We start from the raw sequence: 24,452 nt of genomic DNA on the forward strand, positions 1-24,452 counted from the left end.
TGCATATTGCTCTTTTATTTGGTAGGATGTTGTGTCAGTTTAACTGGCAGCATTTTTTGTTTTTTTTAGTGGTATGTAAAATAATGGTATTTTAAAATCAATGACCTCTTAGATTAGATGAAATTCAGAGTAATACTGTGATAAAGGCTTTAGGAGAAATAAACCCATGCCTTTCTAGTCAATTAATATTTGACAAAGGAGGCAAGAACATAAAATGGGATAAAGACAGTCTTCAATAAATAGTGTTGGGAAAAATGAACAGATGCATACAAAAAAAAATGAAACTAGACCATCTTCTTACACCATACACAAGAATAAACTCAAAATGGTTTAAAGATTTAAATGTAAGACTAGAAACCATAAAAATCCTAGAAGAAAACATAGGCAGTAAAATCTCATAGCAATATTTTTTCTGATATATCATGCCTCAGGCAAGAGAAACAAAAGAAAAATAAACAAATGGGACTACATCACACTAAAAGTTATTGCACAGCAAAGAAAACCATCCTCAAATGAAAAGAAAATCCACTAAATGGAAGAACATATTCGCCAATGATACATCTGATAAGTGATTAATATCCAAAATATACAAAGAACTTATACAACTCAACACCAAAAAAACAAACAATCCAATTAAAAAATGGGCGAAGGACCTGAATTGACTCTTCTCCAAAGGAGACATACAGATAGCCAATAGACATATGAAAAGACTAGAGACCCAATGAACAAATTCATGCAAGGGGCTCGGCCCTCGCAGCCCCGGCTGCCTCTTGGCCCCGCGGCCCCGCCCCCCACCCACTGGTTGTTCTGGAAGGTCGTTCAGCCATCTGGTCTAATTAGCATATTAGCTCTTTATTATATAGGATGGTCAATGTCACTGTCCATCAGAGAAATGCAAATTAAAACCACAATGAAATATCACTTCACACATGTCAGAATGTCTATAATCAATAAATCAACAAACAATAAGTATTGGTGAGGATGTGGAGAAAAGGGAACCCTCATGCACTCTTGGTGGGAATGCAGGTTGGTGCAACCACTGTGAAAAGCAGTATGGCCGAAACTGGTTTGGCTCAGTGGATAGAGCGTCGGCCTGCGGACTCAAGGGTCCCGGGTTCGATTCCGGTCAAGGGCATATACCTTGGTTGCAGGCACATCCCCAGTGGGGGGTGTGCAGGAGGCAGCTGATCGATGTTTCTCTCTCATCGATGTTTCTAACTCTCTATCCCTCTCTCTTCCTTTCTGTAAAAAATCAATAAAATATATTTTTTTAAAAAAAGCAGTATGGAGTTTCCTCAAAAAATTAAAAATGAAACTGCCTTATGACCTAGCAATTCCATTTCTGGGAATATATCCAAAGAAACCAGAAACACTATATGCACCCCTATGTTCATTGCAGTGCTATTTACCATAGCCAAGATTTGGAAGCAGCCCAAGTGCCCATCAGTAGATGAGTGGATTAAAAAGCTGTGGTACATTTGCACAATGGAATACTACTTGGTCATAAAAAAAGAAGGAAATTTTAACTTTTGCAACAGCATGGATGGACCTGGAGATTATTATGCTAAGTGAAATAAGCCAGTCAGAGAAAGACAAATATAATGATTTCACTTATATGTGGAATATAATGAACAAAATAAACAAACAAAATAGAAACAGACTCATAAATACAAAGAACAGACTGACAGCTGTCAGAGCAGAGGGGAGTTGAGGGTCTGGGTGAAATAGGTGAAGGGATTAAGCAAAAACAAAACAAAACAAAACAAAAACACACCAAAACTCATATACACAGACAATAATATGGTGATTACCAGAGTGAAAGGAGGGTGGGGGCAGGTAGGAGAGGGTAAAGGGGGGATAAATGGTGATGGAAGTAGACTTGACTTTGGATAGTGAACACACAATATACAGATGATGTATTATAGAGCTGTACACTTGAACCCTATATAATTTTATTAACCAGTGTCACTCCAATAAATTCAACAACAAAAAACTTTAAAGGATTTAGGAGATACATTAGAACATATACTATAGGATTTAGAGGGGAAAGGCACAGTATTCTGATTTGGAAAGAGGATCAGGAAAAGATTCATGAAGAAAACTATTTTTAAAAGGTAGGGTTTTTGAGACACACAGAGATTGGGTAGGTGCAGCATTTCAGGCAGAGAACAAAAACAAAGACGTGAAGGGGGCATATTAAGTAATCAAATTTGACTGAAACACTTGGCTATGTGCAAGGCAGTAGGGAGAGAAGACTAGAAAAATAGGCAGGAGCCATATTACAAAGATTCTTGAATGCCCCAGAGCAGTGGTTCTCAACCTTTCTAATGCCGCGACCCTTTAATACAGTTTCTCATGTTGTGGTGACCCCCAACCATAAAATTATTTTCGTTGCTACTTCATAACTGTAAGTTTGCTACTGTTATGAATCGTAATGTAAATATCTGTGTTTTCCGACGGTCTTAGGCTCTACAGCAGCAGTTCTCAACCTATGGGTCACGAGCCTAAGACCATCGGAAAACACAGATATTTACATTATGATTCGTAAAGTAGCAAAATTACAGTTATGAAGTAGCAATGAAAATAATTTTATGGTTGGGGGTCACCACAACATGAGGAACTGTATTAAAGGGTCGCGGCATTAGGAAGATTGAGAACCACTGCCTCAGAGGATTTCATTGGTTCAGATGACTGCCAAGACAGCCTATTATAAAAGTTTAGCATGAGATAAATTTATCTGGTACCTGTCAGTAATCTAAAAATATACACCCCTGGTAGCAGTACTTGGAACATTTGCCACAGAGAGACCCCATGCTGAGCTCTTCAAACGTTTTATTTTATTTCATTCTCACAACAATTTTCTGAGGTAGGAATTATCACTTGATTTTCCAGTTGAGGACACCATGGCTCAGAGAAGTCAAGTACCTCCCACAACATCACAGGATCAGCAAGTGAAAGGGCCAGGATTTCAATTCAGGTCTGACTCTAGAGTCTGTGCTATACTGCCTGCCTTTCACTCTCTCGATATATTGTCAAGTATGACAAATCTCTATTACCCTTAATGTTTTAATAATGACAGTGGCTAATATTTATTGAGCACATTTACTTATTAAGTATAATTTAAATCCTTTACATGTATTAACTAAACTTAGTCCTCACAACCTTACACCTATTTTGCAGATGAGAAAATTAAGACACAGAGAAGTTAAATAATCTGTCCAAAAATAAATTGTTACTGATTGGAGGTGGAGCCAGAATTCAAATCCAGGCAGTCTGGCTCCAAAGCCCAGGTTGTAACCATTATGCTTTGTGGCATTCATTATCATTTTATTAGCATATGCCATAGCTGACAAAATAATTAGCAAAGGGGTTTCCATGCTTCATCACAGATTTTTTAAAAAGACATTATCTCAGTGCATTTACATGTGGAATTCACAAAGTATTAATAAAGGCTCTGTAGACTGCAGAAGCTTCTTTTTTTCTTTTTTAAAATTTTTTAATTGATTTTAGAGAGAGGAAGGGTGAGAGGGAGAGAGAGATCAATTTGTTGTTCCACTTATTTATGCATTCATTGGTTGCTTCTTGTATGTGCCCTGACTGGGGATCGAACCCACAACCTTGGTGTATCGGGACGCTTTAACCAACTGAGTTACCCAGCCAGGGCCTGCAGAAGCTTCTTAAAGGAAAAATAACTCTTCACATATATTCAACAGTTAAGAGCTATTAAAGAGTGTAAACCACCCTAACCGGTTTGGCTCAGTGGATAGAGCGTCAGTCTGTGGACTCAAGGGTTCCAGGTTCAATTCCGGTCAAGAGCATGTACCTTGGTTGCAGGCACATCCCCAGTAGGAGGTGTGCAGGAGGCAGCTGATTGATGTTTCTTTCTCATTGATGTTTCTAACTCTCTCTCCCTCTCACTTCCTCTCTGTAAAAAAATCAATATTTATTTTTTTTTAAAAAAGAGTGCAAACTTATATTACCTCATTTGATCCTATGATAACTCTAGAGGCCCGGTGCATGAAGTTCGTGCATGGGTAGGGTCCCTAGGCCTGGCCAGTGATCAGGGCCAATCAGGTTCCCCGCCTCCTCCTTCCCTCGCCGCTCACATCCGCTGCCACCCATCCCAGGTTCCCTGTCCCAGCCCAGGGACCCGGCCCCAATCAGGTGTCTGCTGCCTGGTGGTCAGTGCACATCATAGCAACTGGTCGTTCCAGTCATTCCACCATAACGGTCACTTAGGCTTTTATATATATAGACTAGTGGCCCGGTGCACGAAAAAAGGGAATTAATTAGAGGAAATATTTTAATATTGCTATTTGCCCTTTCTCTATAATAAAAGTGTCAGAGATAAAAGAAAATTAGTAAAATGTATATGAAAATTTCCCTCCTGTCAGAGTCTGGGGTGCGCTGTGGGACCTAGAGTTAATTCCCTGCCCACCACCTGCACGCACTTTAAAAATTCAGGAGACCCAGACCCGGCCGGCCCCACCTGCATTGGGTGAGACCCAGATGGGGCCAGCCTCACCCCTGTCAAGCCCCTCCAGGCGAGGGGGACAGCCTCAGGTCCCCCAGCCTGGTGCCAGGTGGAGGGGCGCAGCCTCAGGTCTCCTGGCCAGGCACCAGGATGGGGGGCATGGCTTGAGGTCCCCGTTAAGCCCCGTGGGGCAGGGGGAATGAGGAAACTAAAGAAGAAAGGCAAGTCATGTGTCTGCTGCCCCACAGCTGGCTGATGGAGAAGCTGGAACAAGGGTGATTGTTACACCCTTTCCAGTTGGGCTTTCCTCTTGATAAAAGCAAAGGCAGACCCTGAGTTCAGTTTCCTCACTGTTACATGGTAACAGACTGGGTCTTCCTGTTTCTCAGGCTTTCTTTCTCTGCTTCTAGGGAAAAATGTACTTGGTGCATTTCACACTGAGGAGAAGTGGGGCGATACAGTGAAAAGTAAAGAGGAGCTGGGCCCAGAAGAGCTGACCTTTTCTGAGCTTTTGTCCTCACCTACAAAACAAAATAGAGAACTGTGTATAGGCAAGCCTTGTGCAAAGCATCTGCCATCTGCGGGTTGTATGATGAGGTATTAGATTTTGGAGGAGGTCTGCACCTCTCTTTTATAGTAAAACATAGGATATGTGGCTCCCTTTCTGCCTTGTATATATCTGAGTTCCTCAAAGTGGCTCCTGTATGGCCTCTTCTTCTTAAGGATCATTTTGGATTGAATTATCAGAAAATCATTTCTGAGTATTTCATTTGGGTCAAGCCTTAAATTATCTTCCCTCAGATGTGAAAACTCATTTTCTCTGAATTTCTTGAAATTTGTCTTCCTAAAGTATAACATACATGTCTGATTTACCCCAACCTAAATTCTTACTGTGCTGTACAATCCAATTTAACTCTGAATTATATAATCTTCCACATTTTACATTGTTTCAGATACTATCTCATGTCCTCTGCATTAGAGTTATATGCAATTTGAGGGGAATGACCCTCTTTTATACATTTGTGGACCCACATGCATGGCCTTGTCCTAGATACATAATGAGTAAAATCGACAAACTGACATTTTATCTTGAACCCCTTGGCCTTTAATTATATCATGAAATCACTCAGAAACTCAGAATTGGACAAGACCCTAGACCAGTGATGGTGAACCTATGACACGCGTGTCAGCACTGACATGTGTAGCCATTTCTGATGACACGCGGCCGCTAAGGCGGCCACATGCCGAGGATGAAACATTTGCTGCTCCTGAGGATGAAACATTTGCGAAATAATGTGTTTTCCTCAAAGTGACACACTACCGAGTTATGCTCAGTTTTTTGGCGAAGTCTGACACACCAAGCTCAAAAGGTTGCCCATCACTGCCCTAGACCTTGTCATGTAGTCTAACTCCCCTGCCAGGTCAGGAATTCCCTATAGATGGTCATCAGCCTCTGCTTGAACACTTCCAGGGCTGGGGAGCTCACCCTTCTATAGGCAGTCTATTATCCTGCAGGATGTCCCTCTTTCCCACCCCATCCCCTTTTATGAAAAAGATACATCATCAGATTCCATTGCAGAGAGAAAGAGGATGAGTCCTGCAACTTGTCTTCAGCCAACCCTATGCCTACCTCACTATAAACTGAAGCCCCAAGGAGCCTCTCTAAATCTTGCACAATCTGACCCAACCCGACTTACTTGCTTTGGTATCTTAGGCAAAATTATATCACCTTGTTAAGTCTCAGTTTCTTCATCTGCAAATGGGATAACAATTCCAACCTCCCAAGTTGTTGTGTATGTTAAAGAAGGTAACGCATGTAAAAACAGTCTGGCTTACAGCAAGAACTAAGCAAATACTAGCTGGTATGAATTAACTCCAGTAAATACTAGGTTATAACAGATGCTGGCCTGCCTAGAATAAGGTGGGCTAGCCAAATAAGGCATCATAGTAGAGCATTGCTTTTAAGGAAGAAAATGAGGGAGTTCAGAGAGTTACATAGCAATTGGGAAGGGCCTTTGGATAGGAAAATGGAGTGTTTAGCTGAACTGAAAAGCATAAATTTAAATATTAGGAATCGAGGGTGGAGAGTAAGTATGGCCACCAGTTAAGTGCACAATTTGATTGGAAGGAAACTGGAAGTCACTGAAGGTTTATGAGAAGTAGAGTAACAGATCACAGTAATATGACTCAAAAAAGAATTCCTGCTAATATTGAAGGTTAGACTGAAAGTAAAAGATCAGAGAGGAGACAGCAGCTGGTTTAGTTGTGAAGAACTTGTCTTTGACATCTGGGATTTTTTGAGTTCTACTATCTATCTCTTACAGTTTTTTGTTTTGTTTTGTCTCATTTTGGGCTATCAGCTGGCATATGCAGCTGTCATCAGGATTGCTGGTGACATACTCTAGTAGGTTGTTTCAAACCTGTAATGGGCCAAAACTGAAATAACCAATCTTAATTCATCATTCATTCACTCACTTACACATTCATTATTATATCTATCCATCTATTCATCAAATAGTCACAACCACCACTGATTTATTTGACTAGGCTCTGGAATAATCTGTAAATGAATAAAACATAGCTGGTGTCTTTAAAGGTTTTATAGACTGTGAGATAAATAGAATCACAAATAACTCTTATATTAGACCAGTAACTTTCAATCTTTTTCATCTCATAGCACACATAAACTAATTACTAAAATTCTGCGGCACACCAAATATATTTTTTGTCAATCTGACAAAAAAACACACACACACACACAAAAGGTCATTCACACCAGACGGCTATTATTGTGTTGATTCTTGTCATTTTTTTATATGACAACCTAAGGGAAAAGAGGTCAGACCCTGTGGGCCAAAGGGTCTTGGGTTCTATTCCTGGTCAAGGGCATGTACCTAGGTTGCAGGTTCAATCCCCGGCCCCGAACAGGGTGCGTGCAGGAGGCAACGAGTCGATGTCTCTCTTTCTCTCTCTCTCTTCCTCTCTCCTTTTCACTCTCTCTAAAAATTAATGGAGCTCTGCTGGCGTGGCTCAGTGGTTGAGCATCCATCTATGAACCAGGAGGTCACAGTTCAATTCCCAGTCAAGGCTCATGCCTGGGTTGCGGGATCAATTCCCAGTGTGGGGACATGCAGAAGGCAGCTGACTGATGATTCTCTCTCATCATTGATGTTTCTATCTCTCCCTTCCTTTCTGAAATCAATAAAAAAATATATATTTTTAAAAATCAATGGAAAATATATTCTCAGATGAGGATTAAAAAGAAAATAAGAGGTCAGTGCCCCTGACTAAATTGTCAGGAATTGCATGCTTTAAAAATTCTTGTAGCACATCGGTTGCAAAATCACTGCACTAGACAGATTCTAAGTACGAAAGAGGAATGAACAAAATTCTATGACAGGGGTTGAAAACTGGGAGCAAATAGGGCTGAATTAGAATAGAAAATGTTTTGTTTGCCCCACAGGTTTTGTTTTGTTTTGTTAAGATTAGATTCCAATCTATAAAAATTAGGACAGTTTGCATAAAAACCTAGATTCCTCGTGTCTGGTGAAAATCCTAAGTTCTGAGCACAGTAGGCCAATTCCTGCATGGTGGTATTTGGCCAGAGCTGTCCCTTTTAGGCAGAGCATGAGCTCTCTAGTTTGCCACACTCTTTGTCACTCGCTATTACTCTCTGACATCAAAGCCAAATGTTCAGTTGTCAGATATCATTATCTTGTGCTGTGGGTACTTTTATAATAGAATTAAGAGAAAAGTAAAAAGGGCCGAAACCGGTTTGGCTCAGTGGATAGCGTCGGCCTGCGGACTGAAGGGTCCCAGGTTCGATTCCGGTCAAGGGCATGTGCCTTGGTTGCGGGCACATCCCCAGTAAGGGGGTGTGCAGGAGGCAGCTGATCAATGTTTCTAACTCTCTATCTCTCTCCCTTCCTCTCTGTAAAAAAATCAATAAAATATATATTTTTTTAAAAATAGAGAAAAGTAAAAAGGAATTTTTTAAAACTCAAATCTCTATTAAAAGTAGAAGTGATAAGCTATGTGTTTCAAGGGGGTTGTAGAATAGAATACTCTTAAGGAAAAGACAATTCCTTGTATGTAAGAGGTGCATAAACATCTCCCATTTATGTTGCCTGTCTGACTCCTGTAGGCATTTGAGTTTGCAGACCCTATAATACAAAGAAAAATTAATGTAGTGGACAAAAGCATTAGCTTTGGAATGAAGAAGACCTGAGCTTGGATGCTGGCTCCAGGACTTAACTCTCTGTGTGACCTTGGCAAATTATTTACCCTCTCTGTGCTTTAGTATCCTCACATGTAAAATAGAGGTAATTATAGTACCTACATCAGAGGGTTGTTGTAAGCTGACAATGAGATCAAAGATATGATGTTCTTAGCCAGTGCCTGGCACATGGTGTTAGCTATTACTAGTGCAAAGTACAGAACAGAGCAATCATCAAGATGTTTAAGGGTTTCAATGTGAGGAGATGAGAAAAGAAGGCATGCTTACGCCACACAGAAAGGCCTAAGAAAAGACTGAGAGGGAATGGCAAATATCTTGTGTCAAGGGCCAAAACAGAGGCTTCACAATGAAGCTGAAAAGATCATTTATGTGAAGATTTTAAAACTCAGCTGAGAACTATCCAATAAGTCAGTATTTACCAAAATGTGTCATTGTGTGCTGAATTTAGGTGATAAAAATGGAATAGGGCAGTGGTTGGCAAACTGTGGCTCGAGAGCCATATGCGGCTCTTTGGCCGCTTGAGTGTGGCTCTTCCACAAAATACCATGTGCGGGCGCGCATGTACAGTGCGATTGAAACTTCGTGTCCCAGGCGCAGAAGTCGGTTTTCGGCCTGGGGAGTCTATTTTGAAGAAGTGGCGTTAGAACACTCAAGGGGCCAAAGAGCAGCGTGTGGCTCGCGAGCCGCGGTTTGCCGACCACTGGAATAGGGCATTAAATAAGAGAATCACAAGGTGAGATTGTCATTCTCTTTTGATTCTCTTTCAAACTTTCGAATTAAGCACAGGGGAACGTCTGGGTTTGATGCTATTCATCTCAAGCACCTCTCTGACCATACTTGCTAAATCTCCAGTTCTAGAGACAGTAGACCTCAGGCTTAAAGGCTCCATAGCAACAGTATCTAGCTACAACTCACCAGCAGTTCTGTTTCTCCTTGCTTTAAGTTTTTTTTTTTTTAATCCTCACTGGCGATATGCTTTTTAAAAATATATGTATTTTTTATTGATTTCAGAGAGAGGGAGAGATAGAAACATCAATGAGAGAGAAACACAGATTCGCTGCCTCATGCACGCCCTCTACTGGGGATGGAGCTCTCAACCTGGGCATGTGCCATGAGTGGGACTCCATCCTGCGACCTTCTGGTGCATAGGACCACCCTCAACCAACTGAGGAGAGAGAGAAAACAAGAGAGAGAAACATCCATCGGTTGCCTCCTGTAGGCACCCCAACCGGGAATCGAACCCGCAACCTAGGTATGTGCCTAACTGAAATCAAACCTTCAACTTTTTTTTGGCGCAACAGAAGCTCCAACCGACTGAGCAATTCGGCCAGGGCTCCTTGCTTAGGTTTTTACAGTTATCTTATTATAGCAAGTGATATTTATTATTTAGGCGAACATATGAGAGACCATTTAGAGAAAAACATCAAGTAAATAAGAGTATGGGTAATATGTGGGTAAGGCAAATAAGTTGGAGAAACATGTCATGGATGTAAAAGGAGCCCAGGGCGTAATGTGCATAACGGAGTGACAGGACCAAATTGTGAGATGTGTACATTCCTCTGCCCCTTCTCCAAGCCTCAGCTTCTCCATCTGCAAAGGGGTGGGGGAGAGACCTCGCAGCCACCCCACTCCCGGGGTTCAGCGCCCTCAGCCTAGGCCGCCGGCCCGTTGCCCCTGGCAACCACAGGAGTTCACGCAAAGGCTCCCGCCATCCCCGCCGGGGCTGGGCCTCCCGTTCCTCCCGGAATGCCCCGCTCCTCACCACTGTTCGGCTTTATCTCTCCACGTCAATACGGCCCTCATCGCGCCTTCCCTCACGCCTCGGGCCCCTCCTCCCCGCCTCAGCAACTCGGCCCTCGCCGCCCGCCACTTCGGCTACCTGAGTTACCGTTGGCAACGCACATGCGCAGTGAGCTACGCGCGCGCATTAGAGTGTTCCAAGTGCGCATGTCTGAAAAGGAGGGCCAGTACCGGAGCAAAAGCGGGGAAGGAACTGGAGCCTAGCAGGCGTCTGCGCAACTGGGGCGCGCTCGATTGGTCAGAATGGGCGGGGGGCGGTGCGTCTTCCTCGACAAAGGACTTGATTGGCCGAGCGGTGGAAATAGCTGAGGCAGAGTGGGCGGCCAGAAAGCGGCGATGGAGTTTGACAGATTTTTAGCGCCCTCAGCTTTAGGTTTCAGCCTAGCGTTCTGAGCCGAAGACATTTTCACATCTTACTCGGCTCCACGCCCCTGGGCGTCGCACCCTGTTGGCCCGTTGGTGCAGCCGGAGTCCGCTGGACGGGCACGGCTGGGATGGAGAGTCCGAGCCGGGGAGACCGTGGAGCTGCCCCCTTCGTCACCTCTAGTGAGAGCCCAGACCCAGACCGGCCGTGTGACCTCCGGCAAGTCCTTGTCCCCTTTCGGGTCTCAGTTTCACCCCTTGTAAAGTGGGAGCGGGGGAATAAAAGTGGGTGGGCCTTCCTAGAGTCCACAGAGACCTCGAGGCTCAAGGGTTACTTACTAGGAATGAAGGCTGGAACTGAGTACTGTTCTGGTGGGGTCAGCCCTGGGGTGCTCCCGACTTTCTCACCCAAAATGACGAGAGCTGGGAGGAGCGGGAAGTTGGTACAAGGAGACGTCTGCTTGAGTAGAAGGATCCTAGGAAGGAGAGGTCATGTTAAGCAGCCAAGAGCGCCCCCAAAAATGGGTCCTATGAGAAGTAACAGAGGAAGCTACAGTCATGTATTGAGTACTTGTATATGTGCAATCTGGGGCTAAAGTGAGTTACTTTTCTTTGAAAATGTAATCCTCAGAATTACCTTAAAAGGTATCTCCTTTTTACAGATGAGGAAAGGAGACTGAGAGTAACTTGTAAATGTCAGAGCTGGGATTTGAACCCAGTATGTTGACTTTGTACTCCCTTCACCAGATTTCAGTTTCCTTATCTCTAAAATTGTGAACTATATAATTTCTCAAGATCGACCGAGCTTCCCAAAATTATATGGCCCCAACTTACGTCAGAAGACTTTGATTCTAATTTTTTTAAAATATATTTTATTGATTTTTTACAGAGAGGAAGGGAGAGGGACAGAGAGCTAGAAACATCGATGAGAGAGAAACATCGACCAGCTGCCTCCTGCACACCCCCCACCGGGGATGTGCCCGCAACCAATGTACTTGCCCTTGACTGGAATCGAACCTGGGACCCTTCAGTCCGCAGACCGACGCTCTATCCACTGAGCCAAACCGGTTTCGGCTGATTCTAATTTTCGTTAGTCACTAGCTCTTTGGTTTCCCTATTTCTAGAAAAGAAGTTGTATTAGACATCATTATACCCATTCAGTTTTTGAAATGTGTGATTTAGTGATTAGGATATACTCTACTGAAGTTTTTCAATAATAGTACAGGGGCAGTAATATTAGATTTAGTAGACCTGGGTTCTGATATCAGCTCTGCAAATAACTTAATCTTCCAGTCACTCAATTTTATCAATAAAATTAGAGTAATCTTTATCCAACCTACCTCATAAGATTATGAGGATCAAGAATGAAAGAGATTTGAAAAATCTGTGTCATAAATTACCTTTTGGTAAGAAATCTGATGAAAGTGATACTCACCCCAAGAAAAATGCATGTATATATAGCATTTTTACCTCACTTATTTGGGGAAGAGGAGGGTTCTTCACTGACTCATTTAAGCAGGTCTGTTGATCCTAGGTTGAGCTCAGCATTTGGTTCACACTTTTAAAATTATACCAGTGTCATCAGAAGTCTTTATAATAGCCCTATTGAATGATTAATTTTAAAAAGTTTCTAGCAAATAGCTTGAGCTTTTCATTGTGTAGAGATTTGCAACCCATGTTGGAGATAGGAAGACAGTGGATGGCAGAAGGATATTCCCATAGCATAAAACTGGTCCATACTGATTTTAATCTCTCCCATAATCCAAATCCTCACCACTGTTCGGCTTTATCTGTCCACATCAATACGGCCCGAATCTCAACATGTGGTTCCTGCTCTGTCATGGATTTAAATTGAATAAGCAGAATAAAATCAATTTTAAATAAGCTAATCATTTATACTTTGTTTTTTCAGCAAGGAAAATGTTCTGGGATCAGAAAGAGTAGAAGATGAAAAACAAATGGTGACAAGCAGCAGCAGTGAGTGTAATCCGTTGCTGCAAGAACCCATTGCTTCTGCTCAGTGTGGTGGTGCTGAAATGACAGAATGCCTTAAGTCTGTCCCGTGTGGATGGGAAAGAGTTGTGAAGCAAAGGTTATCTGGAAAAACAGCCGGGAGATATGATGTATATTTTATCAGGTGAGCATGCAAAGTGGTAAAGATAGTGCAGCAAAATAATTTTGTTTAAACAGGTAGTGGGAATGCATAGCAGGTATCTTGACTTTTTTCTATGATTACCATAAAACCATTATGGATTCTATTCCTTCAGTGTCACTGGTTAGTTTTATCAAGTGATTTAGGGACAAGTACATACATTTTCTCCTACTGTGAATGGTTAATGATAAAGTGGCACTTAAGTTATATTTGTAAAATTATTTTATAGTATCATATTCCTCCTCATAGAGGAAACTACTTAAAAATACCATTTTATCACTCTTTTTATTTTAAATGACAAATATCCCTGGCAACATTTGGAAATTATTAATTAAGCATCTGAAATGTGGTCTGATTCTTTTTAAAAGTCACTTTTATTTACTATCAATGTTTCCTTTCATATCATTTTTAGCCCACAAGGACTGAAGTTCAGATCCAAAAGTTCACTTGCTAATTATCTTCACAAAAATGAAGAGACGTCTCTTAAACCAGAGGATTTTGATTTTACTGTACTGTCTAAAAGGGGCATCAAGTCAAAATATAAAGACTGCAGCACGGCAGCTCCGACATCCCAACCGCAGAGGGAAAGTAGCATTTCAAACCGGACCCTCAGGACAAGAAGCAGGTGGAAAGAAGATGAGTTTCCTCTGCCAAGTGGTAGTTGGGAATCCCAAGACAGCAGGGAGCTACCTAACTTTACGTCCATGCCTTTGCTTTTGAAAGAAGGTGACGGTGTTAATGATGTTGACTCCAGAAAGGTTAGAAAGTCCAAAGAGAAGAGGACTACTTTGAAAGGAATTCAAATTATGAAAACTAAAACAGGATGCCTGAAGAGTTTTCCAGTTCCTGTTCAAAGTAACAGAAAAAGAGAATCTGTGCATGATAAGGCAGAAGCTGAAAGTGAACCTGTTGCACAAGAAAGTCAGCTTGATAGAACTTTATGCATTTCTGATTCCAGAGCAAGCAACAAGACCATCAATGTGACCAATGAAGAAAAGAGACTTGTAAAAGAAAAATCATTGCGTTCAGGATCAAATTTTAGTTTTGAACAAATAACTTCTGGCATCATAAACAAATTATGTTCGACCAAAGAAGCAGAACACAGGTGTGAGAATACCTTTTTAGAATCTGAGGAAATAACAAAAGTAGAAGTTGGGGAAAGGAAGGAACATTTGCATATTGACAATTTAGAATGTGGCTCTGAAATGGACAACAACTGCTCACAAACTGAGAAAGATTCCACTTCTGTTAAAATATGTCAAGGTACTCAGTGCATTTAAAATGCTATTTAAAATGTGATGAGGCAGTTTATATTCCTGGATACTGTATTTCATGCCTGTAACCAGTTAAGATGTGGGAGTAGAATGAAGAAGTAGGGCCAAAAATCAGATACATTCTACCAATTGATCCTAGTACCTTGTCTAACTGATCTTCAAACCCCTTCCTATGGCAGAGGGAATTAGCTGGCTTGATGCCCCTAGTAAAAGAGAACTGTGCCATTAACAGCTGCTAACATCTCTCCCTGGTGCAGCAGCTCGGACTCTGAACAGTGCTTTCCCTCCTTCCCATCTTTCCAGCCAGTAATCTTACAACTAGAGGGAAATGAAAAGGCTTCACATGAAAAAGGTTTGGGGAAGGCTCCTTTAATATATAAACTGGTTGAGAATACTTATTACAGATGTGTGACTTCCAATTCAATTTTGTATATATCATAGTCATTTTCATCATCTATGATGATGTAATGCTTCTCTAAACTGTTTTAGAGCTCTAAATAATTCAAAACTGTACTTACATAGTTCATCTATTATTCGTAATATAGTTTAGAGCTGAGGACTTTTGCCTTTATAATACCTCAGTGAATAAGAAATAAAAAGGAGACCATTTGAGCACCCTGATATTAGTTATTCATTATGCCATTACGGCATAATGAATAACTCCTTTAAAGAACAAAAGTAATTTTACTTAAACCCTGCAGGAGACAGCCTGGACAAATTGGTGGAGCAGGGGATTAGACTTTATTCCTGCTGTCAGGCTCACTCATGATTTTATGTCTTTGCTATACCTGGAATTTTTCCACCTTTAACAGAAGGTGGCCAAATATACCTAGGACCTGCTTAAGAATTCTTCACGTCTGTTCTTTAAAGACTTTGAGCTTCTTAAACTCTTAAGGTTTATGTAGGTTTATTGCTAGTATAATGGAAAAATTAAATATTAAAAACATTCTTTTGCAATTCCAATAGAAGTATCTATTTATCCTATACATAAAGTCTAGTTCTCAATATAAGTTGAAGTACCCTTAGGTCAGTGGTCGGCAAACTCATTAGTCAACAGAGCCAAATATCAACAGTACAACGATTGAAATTTCTTTTGAGAGCCAAATTTTTTCAACTTAACTTCTTCTAATACCACTTCTTCAAAATAGACTCGCCCAGGCCATGGTATTTTGTGGAAGAGCCACACTCAAGGGCCCAAAGAGCCGTATGTGGCTCGCGAGAGAGCCACACTCAAGGGCCCAAAGAGCCGCATGTGGCTCTACTTAAGCCAGTAGTAAAGACTCTCCCACTGGCTTAAGTAGAAATTCCCCAGTCTCCAGTAATAAAGGAGGCTAGTTATTAATTATTTACAGAAACCCATAAAAAATTATCAAATAGCTAGTAAGCTCAGTTTCCTTTGTTCTAACTTTTTTTTTTTTTAACTTTCTACTAGGTTTTACCTATTTAAACTAGAAAGGCAAAAAACCCTAAACTAATTATCTGGAAACTGGGATACTTGGCCCAGTCTCCAGTTAGTCCCACTATCATTTTGCAATGGTTGCTTAATTTCTAAGTCTTACTTCCATCATCTGTAAAATGGAGGTAATAACCCTTACTAGTGCTGTTTTTCATATCAAGAATATTGTAAAGTAAAATGAGAAGTGAAAAAGATGGCTTCACGCTATGCTAATAAAAGGTATTATTAACTGACATTCAAATTTAAAGGATATGGCTAAAGGGAGTATTAAATGTGATGATTTTTTGAAACGGGAAGCCTGATAACACTTGTCAAATAGTCTTTGGTAAATTAACTGAACTTCCCAGTAGATAGTGGTCTTAGGTTTTTCTACAGGTTCTGTTTTGTCTATATCCCCCCCCTTTTTTTTTGGCAAGTGTAAAAATGTTCACTGCAGAATTTTTAGAAAATTGAAGAAGAAAAATTATCATTCAGAAACAACCATTATACCATTTTGGTTTATTTTAGTCTAATCTCTGTAAATATATGTATATATATATATATATAGATATATATATATGTATATATGTATATGTATATATACATATACTGTATATGTAAGTGTGTGTGTGTGTGTATACTTTTTAAAATTTAATTGGGGTCACATGTAGAATATTGCTTTTTTTACCTGAAAGTTAAAGATGTAAGAAAATCTTCATGACATATTCTCAAAAATATTTTAATGACAACATTGTACAAAAGTGTCATAATTTAAAATATTCTATATTATTTCCAATGTATCAATACTATGAACTCTGATCATAAGTTATAGAGAACTAATGTAACAGAGTCGTTAAAGGCCTGAACTCAGGAGTCAGACTACCTGGATTTGAATTTCAACTCTACTACTTACTTAACCTTGGGCAAGTTATTCAGCTTCTCTGTACCTCAATTTCCATATCTATAGAGTGGAGATTAAATAGTCCTTTAACTCATAGGTCATTTGTAGGATTAAATTGATTAATTTTTGTAAAGTGTTTAGCATACTGCCTGGCAAACACCTAATGCTTTATAATAGTAGTTTTTATTATTGTTGTTGTTATTATTTGCATACCTGAATATTTTTTTAGGCTAAACCATAGATTCTACAACCAATGTTCACTCTTCCTTTTCAGAAGACACCATCCCACGGACACAAGTAGAGAAAAGGAAAACAAGCCTATATTTTTCCAGCAAATATAACAAAGAAGGTATCCTTTCCTAATCAGAAAATCAGATTTTAAATCTATTTCAGATATTCAACTCTGATGCATTGTGTTTGTTCAGCTCTTAGCCCCCCACGTCGCAAAGCCTTTAAGAAGTGGACACCTCCTCGGTCACCTTTTAATCTTGTCCAAGAAACACTTTTTCACGATCCATGGAAGCTCCTCATAGCGACTATATTTCTCAATCGTACCTCAGGTTTGTGGATTATTTTAATCTGTACCTTATTAGAGACAGTATGATGAGAAAGAGCAGTGAATTGATTGGAAAGCCTATGTTCAAGTTTGATTTTGAGTCTGTGTGAACTCAGGTAAAAGCCTTCCCCTTTCAGCCCTCAAGCTCTTCACCCATGAGAATGTTAGACTAGCCTTTATAGCACTAAGGAGCAGATTTTCATTTATTTTTTACTTTCAGATTAGTTTTGGTCATCAATGAAAATCAATTACATAACATCCCTCCACCCTTAGACATGTATAAAAGCATTTTTTCATTGAATGCTTTCTTTAATGTCATTGACACCGTCTGTTCTATATGTCTTACACTATCTGATGCTTTGATTATGTAAAAACTAATACAGGTGTGGGCAAAAGTAGGTTTACAAATAACTCATACAATAATCCTTATATGATAAAAGCCTAATATGCAAATTGTCCCCTCTGGCAGTCGTTGAACCAGGAGTTCGACCACTTGCTATGACATGCGCTGACCACCAGGGGGTGGTGCGGAACATGGCAGGTGTCGGTGATGTGGAGCCCAGGCAGGGGCTGCGACCTCTCACCAGCTACCTAGGTGCAGGGGTGATGGGAATGGAGGTGTGGTGAGAATGCAGGGTGTCCACCAAGCTTGATCTCACTCCCCCTGCTACCTTCCAGCGGAACGCCAGGGCTCACGCACACACCCGGGAAGCCCCCTGTGCTCATGTACTGGGCGCCCACAAGGAACCCGCCCCGCACCCATGCAGCATCTTCCAAGTGAGCCAGGCCACAGCCTCCAGGACCACAGGCTGGTCAGCCTCCCCGTGGGTTCACTCAGGAGCCTGTCTGCGACGCTGGCCAGGAGAGAGCACGAGAGAGCGCACTGCCTGCCCGGTTTCTGTGCGGCACCACTGGGCAGCCCAGAGGCCCATGCTGCGCCCCGGCCTGTGGCATCCAGCCGCACTCACCGCATCTCTGCATGGGGATTCGGGCACCATGACTCAGGCAGAGGGAGGCGCATGGGGGGTTGGGGGCCCAGGTGCTGCCCAGGGCCCAGAGGTCAGCTGGGATCTGCCCTTCTATGCCAGATGCTTGCACTCCCGGCCAGGCCTAGGGACCGCATCCGTGCATGAATTTTGTGCACTGGGTCTCTAGTTAATAAATAATAATACAAGAAAAAAACTCTGTTTCTCATACAACTACTTGTGCCCACCCCTGTATTATGTAGGGTCAGGTTTCAGCATAATCTGGACTGTTAACCAAATAGATTATTGGTGTTGGTTTTTCACTCTCAAAGTGGTTATTGGTTTAGGTAATGACTTCTCAATAATGGTATAAAAAGAAAAGGCTCTATATGAGATTTCTAGTTGAGGAAGTACCTGAACATAAATTAGCCCATCTGGAGGCTTGTAATCACATAGTTATCTTTACATCCAGGTAAAATGGCAATTCCTGTGCTTTGGGAGTTTCTGGAGAAGTATCCTTCAGCTGAGGTAGCAAGAACTGCAGACTGGAGAGATGTGTCAGAACTTCTTAAACCTATTGGTCTCTATGAACTTCGAGCAAAAACCATTATCAAGTTCTCAGGTAATACCCATATACCCAAAGGAAAAACATAAACTGTGCCTCTATAAGAAAGCCACACCTTAAACTTTTATGTCCACGGATGCTACATTAATAGAAGTCATTCAGCTCAAGCACCAAAGGCATTTAAAAACAGTTCACTTACCCCAAACCACAGTCACCCATCAACCCATGCAATAAATCTTTGCCCAGCCATGTGAGCATAATTAGAGGAAGAAGTCATTGAAGCAGAAAGCCCTCAGGACAATACCTCTTTGAGTTAGCACAAAATAATAATGGTCAGTAAGTGGCAGATGAGATATTCAGACAGAGATGCTTCAGGAACTCAGGAGAAAGAGCAATCACAACTGGGGTTGTTAGGAAAGGTTCTTCCCTGCCCCTTTCTGCTATTCTCCCATCCAGTCCTCCATTACCACACATTTGGGGGAAGTGTCTTTCTAGAGGCTGGTCTGATATGTGGGCTATTGTATTCTCAGATGAGTATCTGACGAAGCAGTGGAGATATCCGATTGAGCTTCATGGGATTGGCAAATACGGCAATGACTCCTACCGAATTTTTTGCATCAATGAGTGGAAGCAGGTGAGGCCTACTGGCAGCTAGAACATCTCTTGTTTCTGAGACAAAATAAGTCCACTATATGGCTAAAACTATTTCTTGGACAGACATGCTATTATAGTCACAAACAATTTTGTTACAAACTTGAGGGGCAGTAGGTGGCATCCAGTTATTGGCAGCAAGGAGAGGATCCATAGACACTCCCAAGTCCATAAAGACTCCTTGGTGTGACCTCTGACTGACCTCCAACAGTTTGTCATTTGGCCCTGTTCCTGTCATTACATTCATGTAATGTTTCTAAGCCTGATGTAGTTTTCTTCCTGTCACAATCCTATGAGTCTTTAAAAGGAAAGCAGGCAGGTTTGAGCTTGGAATGCTACTAGGGTTTCTCCTAATAGTCTCAAACTATTTTTGTGGTAACTGGATCCTACTTCAGCTGCCCATTCTATTTAGTTTGCCTAGCACAGTGGTCGGCAAACTCATTAGTCAACAGAGCCAAATATCAACAGTACAACGATTGAAATTTCTTTTGAGAGCCAAATTTTTTAAACTTCTTCTAATGCCACTTCTTCAAAATAGACTTGCCCAGGCTGTGGTATTTTGTGGAAGAGCCACACTCAAGGGCCAAAGAGCCGCATGTGGCTCGCGAGCCGCGGTTTGCTGACCACTGGCCTAGCACATGGGCATCTGGGTGTGTACTGCTGGTAACCACTGCCAGGTAGCCTGCTACATTGCCCTCTTAGTCTGTGATCAGCTAGTAGGTCTGTCTGCCCAAGCCCAACCCTGCTCCATCATTTATTGTGACCTGAGCAATTCCTTTAACTCTGAGTCAATAACCTCCTACTGGAAAATGGTATATTATTCCTTGGTTATGGTATCACTACTTCATGCCCCAGGTTCTGGTGAAGATCAGTACTAAATTGGAAAGTACTTTATATACTGTAAAGTATTACCTTAATGTAAGGTATCATTTTAAACATTTGTGAATCCATTTAGGTTAAAGGTTATAATTTCCAGGTATATTATCATAATGTATGTTCTCCCACCATATCTTTAAAAAATCAATTTTATAAATGTATTTCTGACTAACTTACATAAGGCCTCTGTCTCATTTCTTACAGGTGCACCCTGAAGACCATAAGTTAAATAAATATCATGACTGGCTTTGGGAAAATCATGAAAAATTAAGTCTGTCTTAAAAACTCTGTGATGTTTTAAAACTCACTTTTTATATATCGCTTTGACTCTTCAGAGCTCCATTAAGCCAACCAACTACGTTTCTAGGTATATAGGTTTTAATCGGCCCAATTAGAAACCTAATTCTTAATGTGTGTGTGTGTCACTGGTAGATCTTTACTACTGAACATGCTGTAACATGTTTTGAGATTTCTTTAAAAAATAAATTGTGATTTGACAACAATCCTAAAAATGTATATGACTTTTCCAATAGTGAAATGTGATTTGAAGATGAAAAATAATTTTCTAAACTATCAATAATACAAAGCAAATTTCTTTCCACCTTGCTTGAGGAAAGATTAGACTTTCTATAAAAATGATATTATACAGCCGAAACCGGTTTGGCTCAATGGATAGAGCGTCGGTCTGCGGACTGAAAGGTCCCAGGTTCGATTCCGGTCAAGGGCATATACATTGGCTGAGGGCACATCCCTGGTAGGGGGTGTGCAGGAGGCAGCTGGTCGATGATTCTCTCTCATCGATGTTTCTAGCTCTCTATCCCTCTCTCTTCCTCTCTGTAAAAAATCAATAAAATATATTTAAAAAAAATGATATTATACAATTGTTATATCAAGAAGTAATGAGCCCTAGCTGGTTTTGCTCAGTGGATAGAGCATCAGCCTGTGGACTGAAGGGTCCTGGGTTCGATTCTGGTCAAGGGCACATGCCCGCGTTGTGGGCTTGATCCCCAGTAGGGGGCGGGCAGGAGGCAGCCGATCAATGATTCTCTCTCATCATTGATGTTTCCATCTCTCCCCCTCTCCTTTCCTTTCTGAAATCAATAAAAAATATATTAAAAAAAAAAAGGAATGAAAAAGCTGGGTAGCTCATTTGGTTAGAGTGTTATCCCAATATGTCAAGGTTATGGATTCTATCCCTAGTCAGGGCACATACAAGAATCAACCAATGAGTGCACAGATTGCATAGGTGAATGGAACAGGGAATCGATCAGTTTCTCTCTCCCTTTCTCTCTTTCTCACTCTCTCTCTCCCTCCCTCCCTCCTCTCCTCCCTTCTTTCTCTCTCTCTAAAATAAGTATTTTTAAAATGAAGTAATCAAAGAGTTTGTAGCCAAACATGTAAAAAAATAATACAGTATGTATAGGCAGTTAATTTAAAAAATACATTTACTGCCCTTGCCGGTGTGGCTCAGTTGGTTGGGTGTTGCCTTGTGCACCCAAAGGTTGCCAGTTTGATTTCTGGTCAGGGCACATGCCCAAGTTGCAGATTCTATCCCTGGTGGTATACAGGAGGCAGCTGATCATGTTATACTCTCACATGAATGTTTCTCCCTCTCCCTCTCTCTGTGAAATATCAATAAACTATTCAAAACATAATAAATGTTTACTAAAAACAGCTAACCCCCCAAAAGAAAAATAAGATTCTTTTGTCATCATGTGTTGGCATTTAGGAATTGGAGATTTGACCCCGGCATTAATTTGACAACCTGATGTGAATATCTGCCCATAGCTCTATTTCGGAGTACCAGCTTGTAGCTCATACTTTCATCCCTTTGTGGAACTCAAGCATTACCCATCTTTCATCTTCCAGCTGGAGGACAGGACCTTTTAAATTTTATGTCATTTTTAATACAGGTTTTATAATGTTATAGCTAAATATGGAAACATTTGCTTATGAAAGAACTCACCAGCCCTATCCGGTTTGGCTCAGTGGATAGAGCATTGGCCTGCGGACTGAAGGGTCCCAGGTTCGATTCCCGTCAAGGGCATATGCCTTGGTTGCGGGCACATCCCCAGTGGGGCGTGTGCAGGGGGCAGCTGATCCATGTTTCTCTCTCATTGATGTTTCTAACTCTCTATCCCTCTCCCTTCCTCTCTGTAAAAAATTAATTTAAAAAAAAAGAACTCACCAAACAAAATAATCCTATTAGCAAGTCTCAATGACCAAGTGCCATTTTAAGGTATGATTTGAAAATTAAATAGATCGAATAAATGAAAAATAAAGAAATTGTTAAGGAAACTACCTTTGTTGTCAGATGATGTGTGAATAAAATCAGAATGCAGTGTGTTGCAGGGCTAGTCAGTTGTTTCCATTTTAGTGAGCAAGTTTGTCTCTTGAGGAATAGATTTTGACCAGAGAACAGGAAAACTGGCCACACACACACACCAAAGGCAAACATCACCTTCATAACTCCCCATAACATTTTTTATTTAATAAATACCAAAGTAGCATTCACCAAGGCAAAGCTCTGTGCTAGGGAGGGGTACAAAGTTGAAAAGGCTCTGTAGATGCCCTAACAGGGAAAGAGAAAGGCACACACAATAATTAAGGGGAACAAAAGGGGTAAGGTGTAGAGACAAGATGCCCAAATACTGCAGCTAAGAGAGTAGAGAGGCCTCTGAAACCCTGGGCCACAGCTGGGGTTGGAGGATAGGGCAAGCTCACCAAGTTTAGGGCATCAGGTGTTTTAGGGCCTGCTGTCAAATTCCCTCCCCGAGAATATCCCTGGAGTGCCACAGCCAGGCCTGCATGTGAGGTTGCCTGACCTCTGTACCTGTTTCCTAACCTCTTTAGAATGGGATTGTGGTGCCTATGATTTTTAAGTTAGTACATGTGTTTAAATGGAGCCTTACAAAAGTGCTACATTAACACATTAAGCGCCCATTTAGTCACCAGTGACTGACACTATACTTTCCGCCCGGAAGACAAAACAGGCTGGGCGCTTAATATGTTAATGTGGCCCATAGGGATGATCTGAGTATATACCTCAGGTTGTGGAGAGTCACAAAAATAATGCACTTCAGTGAAGGTGGTACTTTACCCAGAAAAAGCACTCAAGAACATTTCCATCACCCCCCCCAAAAAAACCCTGTACCTGTTAGCAGTCAAACCCAATGCCCCCACCACTACCACCGTGGGCCTCTGGTAACCACTTATTTGCTTTCAGTGTCTATAAACTTGCCTAGTCTGGGAATTTCTTATAAATTGAATTAGAAATGGCCTTTTGTGTGTGGTTTCTTAGCACAATGTCTTCAAGATTCATCTATGTTGCCCTGGCTGGTTTGGCTACTTCATTCCTTTTTATGAGTAAACAATATTCCATTGTATGGATAGATCACATTTAGTTTATCCAGTTATTAGATGATGGGCATTTCAAATGTTTATTATGAATACTCCGGTTCTCGGATTCTGTAATTCCCAACCGTGGCATGCTGTTTTGCAGTGGCAAAGCATATAAAAAAGCTGCCTCTGTATGCCACGACTCACGTGGGTTCCTAAAACAGGGCCTGTTCTTTGGATGAGAACACTGAGATGGAAAAATGGAGACCTGCTGAAGATCCCACGGCTTACTGGAAAACCAGGGATTTATTATCACTCCAGATTCAGGGGCCACTGGGCCAAACGAAGAAATCTTGCCTTTCGCCAAACCAGGAACTCTCCACCGCTGTTTTCTAGTGCCCCTCCCCAGACGGGTGAAAATAATCTAATCCACAGGATCTCCATCCCTCGCCAGTCCGCTCCCTGCTCCCGGACGCCTCCAGTGCAAGACAGTGGCTGGCGGCGTTCAGCCAACTGGCGCGGGGACATCCGTAGTCCTGGCAACCGACTACGTTTCATGCCCTGCGAGTCTCAACTCTCTCGCAAAACTTAAAATTACTGTTTTTAGAAATCTCGACACTCGCGCGAAAGCAAGTGATCGCGTGTGCGCGCACATACACACACACACACGCGCGCGCGCGCACACACACACACACACATACACAGATCTTCCTCTCTTCAGCGCCCACAGCCAAGGACAATTCCTAAGAAAAGTTCGAGGCCTTTTTTCCTGTCGATGCTCAGTAAGCTCCCGCTCCCGGGAAGCAGTGCCGCCTCCAGGAAGCTCTCAGCCCAGGCGGACGCGCGCAAGTGTTGTGAGAGCAA

General features: G+C 41.6%; 2 protein-coding genes across 4 annotated transcripts in view; one reads left to right on the top strand and one right to left on the bottom strand.

Annotated features, from left to right (window-relative positions):
• Window positions 1-10,531, bottom strand: part of IFT122 (intraflagellar transport 122) — an 81,942-nt gene extending 71,411 nt beyond the window's left edge. For all 3 annotated transcript variants that reach the window (XR_008558854.1, XR_008558853.1, XM_008152287.3), the window contains exon 1: window positions 10,474-10,531. Coding sequence is in view for 1 of the 3 variants with exons in the window: in XM_008152287.3 (XP_008150509.2) it covers window positions 10,474-10,514 (41 nt within the window). In the remaining 2 variants the exon portion in view is untranslated. The remainder of the gene's footprint in view (window positions 1-10,473) is intronic.
• Window positions 10,532-10,858: 327 nt separating this feature from the next.
• Window positions 10,859-20,765, top strand: MBD4 (methyl-CpG binding domain 4, DNA glycosylase). Its single transcript, XM_054729640.1, has 8 exons — window positions 10,859-11,098; window positions 12,791-13,011; window positions 13,439-14,289; window positions 16,911-16,985; window positions 17,062-17,196; window positions 18,630-18,779; window positions 19,253-19,356; window positions 20,454-20,765. The coding sequence occupies exons 1-8, from the start codon at window positions 11,006-11,008 to the stop codon at window positions 20,529-20,531; spliced, it is 1,707 nt and encodes a 568-aa protein (XP_054585615.1). The 5' UTR covers window positions 10,859-11,005; the 3' UTR covers window positions 20,532-20,765.
• Window positions 20,766-24,452: the final 3,687 nt, after the last annotated feature.

This window comes from Eptesicus fuscus, chromosome 18, assembly GCF_027574615.1.
Source record: "Eptesicus fuscus isolate TK198812 chromosome 18, DD_ASM_mEF_20220401, whole genome shotgun sequence".
In the NCBI taxonomy this organism is placed as follows: domain Eukaryota; kingdom Metazoa; phylum Chordata; class Mammalia; order Chiroptera; family Vespertilionidae; genus Eptesicus; species Eptesicus fuscus.